The 16,509-nt window shown below is 36.5% G+C and overlaps 1 protein-coding gene across 4 annotated transcripts in view; it reads right to left on the bottom strand.

Annotated features, from left to right (window-relative positions):
- Positions 1-6,152: 6,152 nt before the first annotated feature.
- LOC136025944 (arginine/serine-rich coiled-coil protein 2-like) overlaps positions 6,153-16,509 on the bottom strand; it is a 33,257-nt gene continuing 22,900 nt past the window's right edge. For all 4 annotated transcript variants that reach the window (XM_065702041.1, XM_065702039.1, XM_065702040.1 and 1 more), the window contains exons 5-7: positions 16,169-16,311; positions 12,954-13,119; positions 6,153-6,432 (exon numbers count right to left, since the gene is read on the bottom strand). In XM_065702041.1, the coding sequence (XP_065558113.1) occupies positions 6,275-6,432; positions 12,954-13,119; positions 16,169-16,311 (467 nt within the window). In that variant the 3' untranslated portion in view covers positions 6,153-6,274. The remainder of the gene's footprint in view (positions 6,433-12,953; positions 13,120-16,168; positions 16,312-16,509) is intronic.

Raw genomic sequence — 16,509 nt, 5'->3', positions numbered from 1 at the left:
GTGCCTCCTGATCGATGTCGCATTAATACTCGGCAACCAGTGTGGAATATTCACCTAGAGCTTAAAACTATAAAAAATAAAACGAAATTTTGGCTTCAAATTTGGGTAGCGTGTGGCAGACCTCCTTCGGGATAAGTGTTTGATATTAAGAAGTCAACAAAGATTGCTTATAAAAAGTATCTCAGAAAACCCGTCTTAGTGGAAAAAGTTCCCTAAGAATAAGAAAGATTGGAAAAATGTTTCAAATAGTTCCAAGTTTGACGAATATAATATTCAATGTAATATTTCTTCGTTTTGATGGCTGTCACACTACTCCCAAATTTTCTCGAAGTTAAATCATTCTGTGCATTCAGTGTATAGTAAGTTACTAAACATTTGTATACCACGTAACTTGTCACAGTGGCATGCCTTACCTGTTTCGAATGACCTTATCATTAAGTCCATGAGGCGACTCAAATCAAATCATGTGATATAGATGGTATTTCTGTTAAAAATATTCGGCCTGATTTCAAAGAACTGATGTCTCATTTGCAGCTATTATTTCAAATGTGTTTGGTTAGTTTCCTAGTTCCCGACAGTTTCCTCTCCGGAACTAACTGTTACATCAATATTGAAATGCGGAAAGGATGCTTTCACTTGTTCTTCTAATCGCCCCATTGCAGTTACGTGTACACTAAGCCAGTTACGTGTACACTAAGCAAGATTTTTGAATATGTTTTACTTCTGTCAATCAATGAGAGCGTATTTTATGGAGAAAATCAGTTTGGGTTCAAGCAAGGAATAAGTTGTGCACACGTCCATAGGGTACTCGCGAGTGTTCTACGTCAAACATCTCAACAAAATGAGCAACTTTATTTTTGTTTGTTAGATATTTCTAAGGCGTTCGATAGTATTGTTCATAGTCAAGCTTTGTATTCTCTTTCAGCAAATGGTGTAAATATTTCTATTATCTTTGTTCTGTGATATTTATACAGTCATGCACACTTGCGTTTAAAACTAAATGGGACTCTCATGCGAGAAAACATCGCAGTCCATTGTCGTGTACCTTAAGGTGGAGTGTTGTCACCTTGTATTTTCAAAATGTGTATTGTTGGGATAATTGCCAAGATATCTCGGACGTATTTTATGGGATTTACTGACGTGTCATATCTTGCTTACGCAGATGATATTCTCCTTATCAGTAGATGCAAATCTTCCCTGTCCCCCAGGGACAGGAACCAAAAAGGTTTCCTTGATATTGGACTGAGTATGAATCTTAAAAAACGCGAGTATATTTGTTTTTAACGGTACCTTGTCAAATAGTCCTCTTCAAATTAAAAATACATCCATTCCCTCTGTTGAAAATTTTCGGCGGCTTGGTTTAACAATTTGTAAAAATATGCACTGTCTAACCTAAACGTTCTTTGTTCCTGGTTGCCCTCCGTGTAGAAGGATTTTAAAAGTTTATGGCTCATCTTGAGCCAAATGCAAAAAAAATGTCTTTTTTTTCCTCTTTTGCGTTTTTTATTTATTTGCGAGAAAATGCATTGTGAAGTTGTTATTTTTTCTTATTATTACTATTGTAAGTAATTAGACTTATGCTGCAAAAAGTGTAATACTTAAGGCTTATTCAAAATGTGTTTTGGCTAATACCGAGATTTAAATTAATATAATGTAGCATACAGGTGCGTCTAATAGAGCAATAAAAACGAGAAATTTTTAGTAAAAACTCTCAGGAATATCTCTTAGTACGGCTTAAATTTACCTCTAATAACAACACTCCCCCTCCCATTGGAATCGGTTGCTATGATCCCCGCCTTTCTTCAATTTACGCTTTTTTGCTTATATTTTATCCTATATCATCTTCTTTTACGGTTTGTTTTCTGTTTGTTGAGTCGCTTTCAATTCCTAAAGTGAACATTAATCTTTGGAGTATAAAGGCTTCCTGAGAAAAAATCTCGAAGAAAATGCCTCACGTTTACATCACACGTAAACATCTCACATTAAAGTAACATCCCACGTGTGTGCCTTCCTCAGTTACAAGTGGTTCTTCCCCACTTGACTGACAGGCCCTGGCCTCTAATAAACCCTGCGACATCGTGTCATCCACAGTTACGACCTGGGCTCCCCACTTGACTAGTGACCCCTCCTCTCCGTTGGAGTTGGTTGCTAGGGCTCCGGCGGAAATGGATGCTATGGGGCCCATTCGAATTGGTTGCTAAGGCCCTGTTGGAATTGGTAGTTAGGGCTCCGTGGGAAATTGGTTGCTAGGGGCCCGGTGGAATTGCAGGCTAGGGCGCTAGTTAGAATTGCTTGCTAGGGGCCCGGTAGAGTTGGTTTCTAGGGCCCGCTTACGAGGTGGTTGCTAGGCCCGGCGTTTCAAAGCTCCCCCCACTGGTGGGGTCTGAAGGTTATTCCCCTACACCCTTAGGTTTTAAATAATTGACAACCAAAAGAAATATGACGGCCAGTAATGACTACGTTTGTATCGTCCGTATCTTGATTGACGGGCTCTGATGGTTTTTCCTATCTCTCGTAAGTTTTTTAGCAATCCTGAGACAGCCCTTTCATTCAAAATAGTTTAAAGATCATATAACAAGGCTTTTGAGGTTGATAAAAACCACCAGAGCCTAAGGGCTAGGGTTGTAGGTTATAACCCTGGGACATTTGAGGCTCTTATAGAACGAAGGTTTGTATAAACTTTAGAGGTGACTCATTTGGTTGAAGTTGTAATTCTGTTTTAGGGGTCAATAGTGATGGAGGTCAACTAGCCCCCCTCCCCATCTACTCCTCTTTTCACCAAATGTATATGATTGAAATTGTCCGATGACAATTTTGTTCAAAATAGTCCAAAGAACTTATAACAATGCTTCCAAGGTTGGAACATCCCCCAGAGCCCTGGGGCAAGGGCTTTAAGTTATGCCCTGGGGACATATAAAGTCCTTATGGAATGAGTGGCCGTATTGAATTCAGATGGATCTGATTTGATTTTAAATTTCACAGAATATGGAGGGGGAATTTGAACTAAATCAAAATATACTACGTGCATGTAGATTTTCAAAAGCGCACTAAGATGAAACTACTACTAATACTACTCCAACTGAACATTTACTAGTTCTACTACTACTCTTACTATTACTCCAATTGCTACTTCTATCGCAACTACTTTTAAGGCTATGGGCACTAAGATGAAAATTTCAAAAAGTATACGACTATAAAGGTTTAATAAATATCATATTTTTTATAGCAATGGTTAATTGCAATGACAATAATCATAGTAATGGCTAATTGTATTAAGTTGAGCAGCTGTACTACTGCTGTGACTACTATTATAACTATGCCCGAGGGTAATTGGGCGTATTGATAAATTCCAGTACGGTGGACTCCCCAAGTGTAGTACTACAATCTACCTAGTACGGATGTTTGACTGCGTCCTCCAATAGCTTGAAAAAGGTAGCTGTTTCGTCGACATTTGCGCAGTGGATTTCCGAAAGGCCTTTGACCTAATCCACCACCGGACTGCAGGCATGAATCTCCAGGAAATAGGGGCCAAACGATGCACCCTTTGCCTTGTACTTGACTTCTTAACTGGCCGAAAACAAAAAGTCTTTGCACTCCACGAAAACGATTCGGATTCATCATGGTCAGATACTTCTTGCGGGGCCCCACAAGGCACAAAATTAGCTAAAAATAATTTTCCTGGCTGTAATTAATTCCCTGCTTAACCATCACGACGACCGTTACAAGTTTGTAGATGATCTGTCCATAGTGCTCGCTTACCTGGTCGAAAACACTATCATAACAAAGCAGTTTTCAGACCAGTTATTTGATCAGCTAAAGACCGAATGCTCAAGTCATGATCTTACCATTAACGTAGCCAAGACGAAGATAATTCGTTTCAACCCTCTGAAGCGGAATATAGATATGCCTCTAGTCCCTTTCCCGATTGTGAACGAAATAAAAATCTTAGGAGTAACTTTCACTAGTGACTGTAGTTTCAGTGCCCATATTAATTTAACCGTCCACAAGGCTAATGCAAGCCTTCAGACACTTACCAAAATGAGGCGTTTTGGATGTGATACTAAAAGCCTTCTCCATGCCTACATATGTTATGTTCGCCCGTTGCTCGAGTACGCGTGCCCGGTGTGGGGTCCATCTGCTTTCCGCACAGCGTACCTATTACGCGACATAAGAGTGCGTCCAGAAAAGAGCAACAAGGATTATACTCCGAGACCGTGGCATACCCTACGATCAAGCCCTCGCTAAATTAAATTTATCTCCACTTAAAATCCGGCTGGAACACCTTATTCACCAATTTGGAAAATTCATCCTAGCCAATAAGAGCCACCGATCTTTACTACCCGAACCAGCCCCTCGCAATAGCCGAACTCGATTACGAAATAAACTTGTACCCCCTAAAGTACGAACCAATCGATACGCAAACTCATTTGTGCCTTTTTTCGCATCGGTTTTTAATGCTGAGTTGTAGTGTGTGATTTTTGTTTAAATGTATGATTTTTGTGAAAAAACTGAATTTAGCTCTATGCTACGATAGTTTTTAAATATACCAATCTCTCTCTCTCTCTCTCTAAGTAGGTGAAATTTTCAGAGAATATTTCTGAAAGTTTATACTATATGGATGACAACCTGCCATCAGTATGCAGGTTATCAAAAGGTTATGTCAACAATATCTTAAGAACAGTTTCGTATGTAACTTACAACATTTGTTGTGGAAGATGTTGAACTAGCCAAAAAACAATATTTGCGTCATGAAACTACTGCTTCCACTTCTACAACTAGTACTACTGATACTATTATTATTATTATTGCTACTATTACTACTGCTACTAAAGCTAAAACTACTACTATTAACTTTACTCCTACTTCTGCTACTATATCCGCTGGTGCTACTATTACTACTAATTTAGTCTAAGTCTATTAAGGCGAACATTTTGGACAATTTCGTAACTGTATTGAAATAAATCAAAACACACTACGCTCAGATAAATTGTCAAGAAGACGTATCAGCAAGGTTTCAGGACCAGTTGATGGTGTTTCATCGTTTATTGAAGGGGATGTTGAAAAAAAGGTGCTATGTGCAAACTGCTAGTACTGTTGCTACAACTATTCCTACTACACAAGCTAAGGGCATTAAGGTGAAGCTTTCCAGGAATACTTAGGCGGATGCTGAAATAAATCAAAACAAACTATGATCATGTAGATTGTCAATAGGGTGACAAAGCAATGTCATAATAACGGCTTACATTACTAAGTTACACCTTTCAGGGTAAGTTGTGACAGACTTTGAACTAGCCAGAAGACACTATGTGTATGCTTTTCATGCTACTTCTACGGTAACTGTGACTACTGACACTTAAGGGCATTAAGTTGAGACGTTAAGGGGGAGTTTCAATTAAACGAAATATACAATACAAGGGAATACAAGCAATATCATAGGCACCGTTGCTCTTTCATAGCAAGAAATATCACTGATATTTTAAAGGAGCTAATTTGGTTGGAAATTCAAAGTTCTAGTACCACTTTTTAAGAGTCAAAAGTGATTGGAGGCGAATCAGTCCTCCTCTTCTGCTCATAATTTTCCAAACGCTTTCAATCAAAGTTTAAGACAGCTATTTTGCTCAACATAGCAAGAACAAATTTGAAGTAGTGCAATTTATACGGACCCAACATTGTTTCTTATACACACACAACACCAGCCTTGGTGTCTTGAACAAGCACAGTTTGGTGTTAGGTTTTCACCAAAGTTGGTGCTTTAAAGTCTTCTAATATCACTAATTTCTAGAATTTGAAATTCCAGTTTCGGCCTAATAAAAAAAGCATTACTGCAGCCAGGCACGTCAATTTAGAGAGGGTGGACACCCATCCTTGGTCTTGAAAATACTTTTTTGTTGGCATTTTTGCAGAGAAAATACACACACACACCCTAAACATTTTCTGGAATTGATGCCCATGCATGCATCATATATGTTTCAGGAATGACTTCCCCATACAGTTTATACTGAAGAAATCCAAAGCGTCTGGGTTACAAAGCCGTTGATAATATTGAATTTAATGATTCCAAAAGCAGAATGCATGAAATACACAGCTCACAAGCTGTGTTCTAACGCAATTTAGAAGACTACCCACAAAATATCAGCTGAAAAAGAGAGTAGTATGTTTTAAGCAATTATAATCACATTAGAATAGATTAAAAACAAAATTAAAAAAAAAGAACACACTGAGAATCTGTACACTATCGCTACATCTTTCGTAGAGATATAAAAAGAGACACGTCTTAACGGGGAACACTTGGGCCCAACGACCCAAAACCAAGTCCCATTCCTTTAGCGGTATGGGTTGCAGCCCGTGCTCTTTCATACTGCATATCAAGGTTAGTGAATAGATCGTCTTGCTTCTTCAATACGTCTTGGGCTACAGGGGGAGCTTTTAAGTCTATAAAAGAAAAACAAATTGTAAATAATTTCGAATATTAATACCAATAATCAAAAATATTTATAGTTTTTAGTAAAAATAAACCATATTTGCAAAACTTAGGAATTAAAATTGACTAAGATCCAAAATTACTAAGCACTTTCCAAAAATCAGGCAGATCCGGTTCATCAAGCACTCTTGCTATTAACGAAAAGATCTTTTAAACAGTTCGTGGTAATGAACTGTAAGTAAGGAGCGACCCGGCTCAATAGTAACCTAAACTCTTAATACGGAATTTTGATACCAATAGATGTATCAAAAGAATGAAATTCTTATGCTGATTCAAAGCACAAAAGTTTCATTTAGTTTAGTCTTACCCACCAAAGGTTACTAGCCTTAGAAATTTTTCCTGATTTTCGAAAAAAGCCGTAATCACCCCCAAAAGTCATAAAATCTTAGTAAAAATCACACCATCAGATGCAGCGTATCACAGAACCCTACTGTAGCGGTTTATCTGAGAAAATGTGAAATTTTGCATTTTTTGCCATAAGAGAAACCAAAGATGCATTTTTATTCCTTTGTTTTTCCCAAGTGTGATCGTATCGACCCAATGGTCCTAGGATATCGGGAGAGGGCTCACTCGAACGGAAATTAAAGTTTTAGTGCCCCTTTTAAGTGACCGAAAAACTTGGAGGCTAACTAGGCCCCCTTCCACGACCCTTTTTCTCAAAAACTTCCGATCTAGTTTTGAGATACCAAATTTGTTCAGTATAGTTGAAAGGCCGAATAAATACACATTTGGAGGTTTCATGATCCCCCACAGCCCTGGGGTAAGGTCTTTAAGCTACAAAATTTGCCCGTTGTTTACGTGTAGTATTTGCTACTGAGAAGTATGCATACATTTTTCGGATTTAGGGGACGAGAATTTTCTACAAGTGGGATCTTCCACGGGGACAATTTGTCGTTGGGAGGGAAGTTTTTAGGGGACGAATTTTTCAGGGAAAATTTTACAGTGGTGAGATTACCAGAATCCATATACGAGATTTTTACGTCTTGCTTTCTCTTTGTTGATTCAATTTTACGCGTGGAGATGTGAAGCTAATACCTATTTTCAAACAGTTTGCTCTTTTAGAAATATTTCTGCTAAAGGGTCATTCAAAATTTATACTGATTGCGGAATAAAGCATTTTATTACCTATAAGCTGAAAAAATTCGAGAAGAAACTTCTAGTGGTTTCTCAGACTTTACTTATTGTTAAACCAGGGTTGACCAAACAATATATATTACAAAAAAATCATCTAAATAGATATTTTACATGTCTCCGAAGTTCCGTTGCTCTAACGTAAAGAAGACACTCAATATTAAGCATGGGAAACTTATAAGCGAGGAAGCGGGTGTATATCGCCAGCACCATCTACTAGCTGGCGATAAAATTAATATGCAGATAGGGTATTGACTTTAAACAATTGTTGGGGGGGGGATGCTGATATATTGTCAGAAAAAATTCAGCTCTCATCCTGAAACGTTGCAGACTAAAAATAAATCAATTACAATATTTTCTATGATATTTTCTGTTTTTTAATTAAGTTGCCATATGCTAAACAACTGTCAATGATATTATTAGTTTTTAAGCAATCTTCCCTTGCGAAATAGCCGAAAATTCAATTTTTGTAAGTTTCCCATTCCCTGTGCTCAATATTTTTCATAAACACTTGTGTTTGTAAATTATATTTTAATTCACACATTGACCAAGATATGAGGCTGAAGACCAATTACTGTTGGTAGGCATTTTTAAGAGTATTAAATTAAAAAGACAAGTTTCTTCAACTGAAACTAAGGAGCAACATTAAAACTTGACTTACATTATTCAATCATGTATTATTAGCTCTTATACTAAATATAAATCTCAATAGATACTTAATTACATAAAAGATTAATTACAATTTTGAAATAGTGGGTAGTGAGTATTAGAGGTGCAAATTCACAAAGTTTATTATAGAAATCATATTATAAACGTTTTTTTCCATGTGGGCAGAGGCTAAATGAAACAGGAATGGCAACCAGCAAAACTGCAGAAAACAAGAGCTAAGAGTTCACATGGCACTTGTGACGAGGTGGGAAGGGCTCATGTAGCCTGAGCTCTAGCAAAATTCCAAGAATCCATAGATTGATTTAAAAGGAAAATCAGAAGCTTAATATAGGTCAGGATTTAAAATAAGAGCTCTGAGACTCGAGGTCCTTCTAAATATCAAAATTCTTTAAAATCCGATCACCCATTCGTACGTTAAAAAATCTGATTTTCTATAATTTTTCCTCTCTTCAGCCCTAGATGGTCAAATAGGGGAAAACGACTTTATCGAGTCAATTTGTGCAGGTCCCTGACATGTCTACCAATTTTTATCGTCCTAGCACGTCCAGAAGCACCGAACTCACGAAAGCACTGGAGCCCCTCTAACACCCCCAAAGAGAGCGGATTCAGTTCGGTTACGTCAATCACGTATCTACGACATTTGGTTATTCTACCCACCAAGTTTCATCCCAATCTCTCCACTCTAAGCGTTTTCCAAGATTTCCGGTTTCCCCCTCCAATTTAACCAGATCTGGTCGGGATTTAAAATAAGAGCTCTGAGACATGAATTCCTTCTAAATATCAAATTTCATTAAGATCCGGTCACCGTTCGTAAGTTAAAAATACCTCAATTTTTCCGAACTAGTAACCCCGGCCCCAAATCCTCCAAAGAAAGCAGATTCAGTCCGGTTATGTCAATTACGTATCTAGGACTTTTGGTTAATCTTCCCACCAAGTTTCATCCCGATCTCTCTACTCTAAGCGTTTTCAAGATTTCCCGTTTATCCCTCCAACTCCCCGCAATATCACCAGATACGGCTGGGATTTAAAATAAGAGCTCTGAGACATGAGTGGCTTTTAAATATCAAATTTGATTAAGATCCGATCACCCATTCATAAGTTAAAATACTTATTTTTTTCAGTTTTTCCTCTCCCTCCAGCCCCCCAGATGGTCGAATCAGAGAAACGACTGTTATCAAGTCAATTTGTGCAGGTCCCTGACACACCTGCCAATTTTCATCGTCCTAGCATGTCCAGAAGCACCGAACTCGCCAAAGCACTGGAAATCGCCCCCCCCCCAAGAGAGCGGATCTAGTCCAGTTATGTTAATAACGTATCTAGAACTTGTGCTTATTCTTCCCATCAAGTTTCATCCCAATCTCTCCACTCTAAGCGTTTTCCAAGATTTCTTTTTCCCCCATCCACCCCCTATGTCGCCGGATCCAATTCTCATTGAAAACAGAGCATCTGGGACATAAGATTTTTCTATATATCAAGTTTCATTAAGATCCGATCACCTATTCTAAAGATACCTCAGTTTTCACGTTTTCCAAGATTTCTGGTTTCCCCCTCCAACTCCCTCAATATCAACCGAGCTGGTCGGAATTTAAAGTAAGAGCTCGGAAGCCCAATACTCTTCTAGATATGAGATTTCATTAAGATCTGATAACCCATTCGTAAGTTAAAAATACCTCATTTTTTCTAGTTTTTCCGAATTAACCCCCCCCCCCAGTTCCGCCAAAGAGAGCCAGTCCAGTCTGGTTATTTCAATCATGTATCTAGGACCTATGCTTATTCTTCCCAAGTATCATCACGATCTCAAAACTCTAAGCGTTTCAAAGATTTCCGGTTTCCTCCTCCAACTCCCCCAATGTATCTGGATCCGGTCAGGATTTAAAATAAGATTTCTGAGACACGAGGTCCTTCCAAAAATGAAATTTCATCAGGATCCAATCACCCGTTCGTGAGTTAAAAACACATAACTCCCCCAAAGAGAGCAGACCCGGTTATCTCAATCACGTATCTAGGACTTGTGCTTATTTTTCTCGCCAAGTTTCACCCCGATCTCTCTACTCTAAGCGTTTTCCATGATTTCCAGTCCCTCCCCCCACAGTGACACTGGATCCGGTCGGGATTTAAAATAAAAGGTCTGACTTACGAGGCCTTTCTAGATACCAATTTCTAAATCCAATCTGATATTTTATCCAGCTGAGAATACTAGCATCCAGTTCAAGCTTGTACAGAGACATCATTGCCAGTGTCCAACTAAAAATAGACGCGCTTGGCATGCGTGTCCAAATGGGAATACTAGATCCTGACATACTAAACCCAGGATACCATGCCTCTCACACAAAATAAATCCCTTGGCTTTACTCTAATTAGCCATGGCTCTCAAGTCTTTCATCACCTTCATCTAGTCACCTTCATTTTAATTGAAAAATCAACAGATTTTAAAGAGATATCTTAAAATATTTATTTGCATATTAGCAAGCTTTTAAAAAGACATCAAAGATAGTGTCCAGCTGATACTAGTAGCACCAGGCTTACTTAGCTTAGGACATAGTCTTCAAGCTTGTAAAGGAACATCATAGATGGTGTCCAGCAGAAAATAGTAGCCCAAAGCATACTCTGCCCAAGAAATCTTGTGTAGATATCACAGCTGGTTTCCAGCTCAGGATACCGATTCAACAATTCTCTATCTTAGAAGAGCATCGCGTGAAAGCCCTCCAATTTTAATATAAAAATACCAGTTTTCTGGTATTATAAGGCAGTAGAGCTTATGAGGGACATCTTAACAAACTAAAAAAAATTCGGATATCTAAAAAACAAGACTTAAAACACAACAGACAACGGAAGAAAAGGAGAAAAATAAGAAGAGAAGACATCTAATTTTGAAACCAATGTAATAACGCATTAAAGTAAAGAAAGAGGCACGTAAAGGAACATCGTCAGATAATTTTCCTGGGGTGTTTCAAAACAGTAAGAACAATTATATGCGGTAGATCTAAAAAGAAATAAGTTAAAACTAAACAAAGAAAATAAAAAAAACGAAAGACTGAAGTAATTTAAACATAGAAAAGTCAAATGAAAATTGAAACAGAGAAGCGCCCAACGGTAAAAAAAAAAGAAGAAGAAAAAAGTGCTTTATTATGGCTAAGAACATGGCAGAGCCGAAAAACCTGCAAAAATTTTAATATACAACTATAGCAGCAAAAAAATTTATTCCCAAATCTGATCTTTTCATTTTTCCATTTGAAAGTTGAATCATTTCGTGAAAAAAAAAAAAAAAAAAAAAAAAAAAAAAAAAAAAGCTTACTAAGAAGACACAAAAGATCAGACAATGAGAAGAAAAGACATCCACTTATCTTTAATTTTATCCTTTATTTTTCAATATTATACTATTTATTATTTTGATCAATACACTTCAAAGACTTTAACATTGTAAACTTTAATGGCTGATCAAGTTTGACACATCCAGCCAACAAGACACGCAGCAAAATTCGTTATACGGCAGTGCAATTCTAGGATAATCCTTCATCATTTTAAAGGCAACAATTGGATTTAATTGTACTAATTTAAGACGAATGTATGAGTGATCTCGTAAATAAAATGCAGTTAAGTAAACAGAACCATTTTCTAGTCTTCAGGCTGATCGAATATGAACGTATCTATTATAATTCATGAGAAGCAAGAGATAGAGAGGGAAAGAGACAAAAATAGAAAGACAGGGAGAGGAAACAAGAAAAAAAAATGGAAAGAGAGAGAGAGTGAGAGAGAGAGAGATTGCGGGGGGCGGGAAAGAGAGAAAACAGTATGTATAATAACACCTGAATACCCATTTTTTTGACATTTATTGACAAGAATACCCATTTTTAACTGGATATTGAACGGCTTTTAAGTTTAAACACAATCTAAATTCATTTATTATAATGTTAAAATTAGGATTATAAACGCTAATGTGTTAATTAAAATACTTACATGATTATGCATATAAATGAGTATAAACAAGCAAACAAAAGCATAATAATAGAGAAATGTTTTCTATAAGACAGTGAAATGCGAACTTTAAATGAACGTTTCGACCTTATACACAAGGGGCATCCTCAGCAAAACATATAAAAAGAATATAAAAGAAACTCACATCAAAACTAAATTTTTTCTACAACAGTCCTAGCATCATTACTTCAGGGAGGTTCAACCAGGACCCGAAATATTCATTTAAAGCTCACATTCCGCTCTCTTATAGAAATATTTCCTTATTGTTCTAGTTATATTTTGTTGTTTATGACGGAAAGGAAATGTGGTCTTCATCGCTATTTACTTCTAAATAAGTATATAATTATATACAGAAATATATAAAAGCTCCGATTTAAAAACAGTTTGAAAGAAATCAATATCAGACCTAGTCCTATTAATCGACTGGAATTCAAATAGACACGATCGAAACAAAACGAAGCTTTAGTCCTTGGCTTAAAAACATATTAAGTTGACCATTTATAAGCAGAATTTGACACCACTGCTTTAGTTTAACAACAGCAACAGACGGGGACACAGATAGTCCTGCTGGCACCCCAGAGGGACAGATTTGTCAATGAAACGAAAGGAGAGGTTGCAATCCAGAGAATTTTGTGGCCCCCCTTCCTTTAATACAATCTAGAAAGCACTGATGGGTCAAAAAGTTCTGATTTTTTACCTTCATTACCCTTCATTCCCATGAGCCGCTTAAATTTCGCTGTCATTTTCCCATCCTGATCTTCTTTGAACGCTGCTGCTTTCCAAACAGTTGCAGTACCGGCGGTAGATGACGTGGCTGCATGTTGTGATTCAGTAATAGCGGTGCTTGTATCGCCTTGTTTATCCTGGAAGAGAGTAGTACAAAACTTAAAAAAAAAATGAATCAAAGATTTGTATATATGCATTTTTGTTGCGCTTTAGGAGTCGGACAAAAAGTTCGGGGGAGGGGGGGGGGACCCCGTGAATGGGGGACCACCGACTGTAGTCTACAAAAAAAAAACAACCTTGACTTCTTGAAGGTAGAGCTTCGCTAGTGTAACCAGGTGATATGTGTCCGAGAACACTTGCTATCGAGCCATAGTTTGTGCCGCAGATGGTAAGGTACACAGATTGTATAATTGGCGAGTTTTGTGGTTCCACAAAACTGCTCATATAACTGACTTGCGATATTTCTCAATATCTGTAGAATTCAAAAAACACATCCTTTCTGACAACTGACCTTGCTTAAGTTCCTTACAGAATTAACAATTGTATCTATAGATAATGGTGACGCTAATCTCAATATTTCTGTATATTAGAATAAGAAAAGTCAACTACTACAGATTCCTCAATAAAGTAGTACATATATGGAGGAATTTCAGAAAATCTACAAACAACTGTTGCCCCAAAATGCGGAAAGACCCCCCTCTTATTAATTGAGGTTTCTAGTATATTATAAAGATAAAAACATGCTGTCTGTGACATCTAAAGAGAATAGGACCTACTACCCCTCTCTAGTAAGGGACTCTCTCACAAGCGACTTCTTTTGATACCCAAAACTATTTGATAAAACAATATATATATATATATATATATATATATATATATATATATATATATATATATATATATACTAGCTGTTGGGGTGGCGCTTCGCGCCACCCCAACACCTAGTTGGTGGGGGTGCTTCGCGCCCCCCCAAGCCCCCCCGCGCGCGTAAGTCGTTACGCGTCATATTAGTTACGCGCCATTGTAGTTGTGTCCCTATGTCCCACCTGTGAATATAGATATATATATATATATATATATATATGTTTTTAACTACGTAAAACTTGCGAATATACAACATTCTTTGCTGTCCCATTGTCTGTGCATATAAATAGATTGTCAGGTTTACCGACTCTTGAACATGCAACATATAATGGTCCATGGGAAAACAATCCGTATTCAGATCTATACCTCATGATTCTAATGATTGCCCTTGAGCTTTGTTGATGGTGATTGCTAATCGACCATTCCCTGTCCCGGTCGTCATTTATATCCCCCTGTGCCCCCCGGCGTCCCCGTTGTAGTTGTGTCCCTGTGTCCCGGTCGTCATTTATATTCCCTGTGTCCCGGTCGTCATTTGTATCCCGGTCTGTATATACATTCGTTTTTTAGTTTTGTTTTTCTCCTTTATTTTTTTCCTTTTTTTTTCTTTTTTAGTTTATTTAGATTTTTAGATTTTTTAGTTTTTTTATTAGTTTTTAGTTTTTTTTTTCTTTTTAGTTTTTTTGTAGTTTTTACCTTCTTTTTAGTTTTGTTAGTTTTTTTTTTTACTTATGTCCTGGTCGTCATTTATACTCCCTGTGTCCCGGTGCTTTGTTGATTGCTAATCGAACATTCCTTTTGTCCTGGTCGCTTTCTCTTTGAGTGTCGTCATTTATTTTTTTATTTTTTAGTTCTTTTAGTTTTTACCTTTTTTAGTTTTTTTTTAGTTTTTTAGATGAAAATTTTTTTTAGTTTTTTCCTTTTTTTCTTTTTAGTTTTTTATTGGTTTTTACCTTTATTTTAGCTTATTTTTCAGTTTTTTCCTTTTTTTTTAGTTTTTAGTTTTTTTAGTTTTTTAGCTTTTTTTAGTTTTTTTAGTTTTTTAGCTTTTTTATTTTTTTTATTAGTTTTTATTTTTTTTGTAGTTTTTGCCTTTTTTTTAGTTTTTTCAGTTTTTTTTTTAGTTTTTTACCTTTTTTAGCCTAACCAGGATTTGAACCTGGGACCTTCATTCTCCGTTCTGACACCCTCTCTCACCGAGTGACTACTCCAGCATGTTCATTTTGGTGTTTTAAATGGTATATTATTAACCAAATTAATGTGTTTTACAATATACTAAGCATCGTCATAACAAAAATGACGACAACTAATTTCATGACGTCAGCCGACACAGAAACATGACGTCACCTGTTCCACAGACAGACAACTTATTTTTATATATATAGATATATATATATATATATATATATATATATATATATATATATATATATATATATATATATATATATATATATATATATATATATAATTAGGAGAAGAAATTTTGCTCAGTTGTGCACCAGCATACAATATATGGCAGAATCTATTTTTCTGAGTCTTTTTGTTAGTTCTAATTTACTTAATATACTTATTGTTTAATTTTCCATTTGTTTTTGTCTTTAAACATGCTACGGAAAACTCGCTTAACAGTTTATTCTTTTACTTCCTTAACATTTCTTCATGTTTTATTCTTTTTTAATTTAGTTATCTCCAGATTTCCAGGCATATATATATATATATATATATATATAAATTTACTGTAATTTTCTTTTAAAGGAATTAGACGAGTTTTCAAGAATATCTTTGGTGACCGTCTCTAGTGGAAGTGAAGCGACAAATGGCAGGTACTAAGCGCGAGGTATCTCCACTTGCAGTTAGTCTTAACATAGCCTTGGTCATCACTTAAGAGATGGCGATGCCAGTTGAAATAGTTCGTTAGAGGGAAAGTAGTTAATATAATTTTAGCGAATTTATTTAGATTTTTAGAAATTTGTCATTGACACCACAACAAATTTCTTATTTAGTGGTTTTAATTAGATCAGATTATTAAATGAATTCTATTCTATTTCTAAGAACTGATAAAATATCAAAGTATGCAGAGCCAGGGATTTAGGACATTTCTAAGAATTTAATAATTCATGTAGGCCACCATGTACCATAGTATGGTTAGTTTTCTAAAAAGAACTTTGGTGAATCATGTGGATTATTTGGTGGTGCGCTTAAGTTGCATCAATGTACAACTTTACTCTTAATTTACAAAAATGTTCATGCATGAATAATATTCGCTCTTGAAGGTAATTTAGTGTCGAGGGCAACTGAAGCTTAGTTGCCAGTAACGCTTACTTTGTTTTGCCATAAAGCCCTTCTTTTTGCCAATTGAGCTTGAATTCTTGCAACAGCCTGAGGTGCAACAGCTGATGGTACACCGTTCAGATTTGGCTCTCTGTCGCTATTATCTTTTGGGGCTTCTTTTGTACGAGGACGATCTGAAAAAAAGTATAGAAAGAAAGAGAGTTTATTTGAGCCCTACGGCCATACACAACATGATTTAATAATACAACACTGCATAGAACACACACTCAATATAAAACAATACTTATTTTCATTCACTCGAGCTCGACTGAGCCTCTCCCGCCTTTTCCACATATAGTGCCATTTTGCATATGGTTCCAGGCATCGAAGAC

Source organism: Artemia franciscana, chromosome 4 (genome assembly GCF_032884065.1).
Source record: "Artemia franciscana chromosome 4, ASM3288406v1, whole genome shotgun sequence".
In the NCBI taxonomy this organism is placed as follows: domain Eukaryota; kingdom Metazoa; phylum Arthropoda; class Branchiopoda; order Anostraca; family Artemiidae; genus Artemia; species Artemia franciscana.
This window is presented reverse-complemented; position numbering and strand designations above follow the sequence as displayed.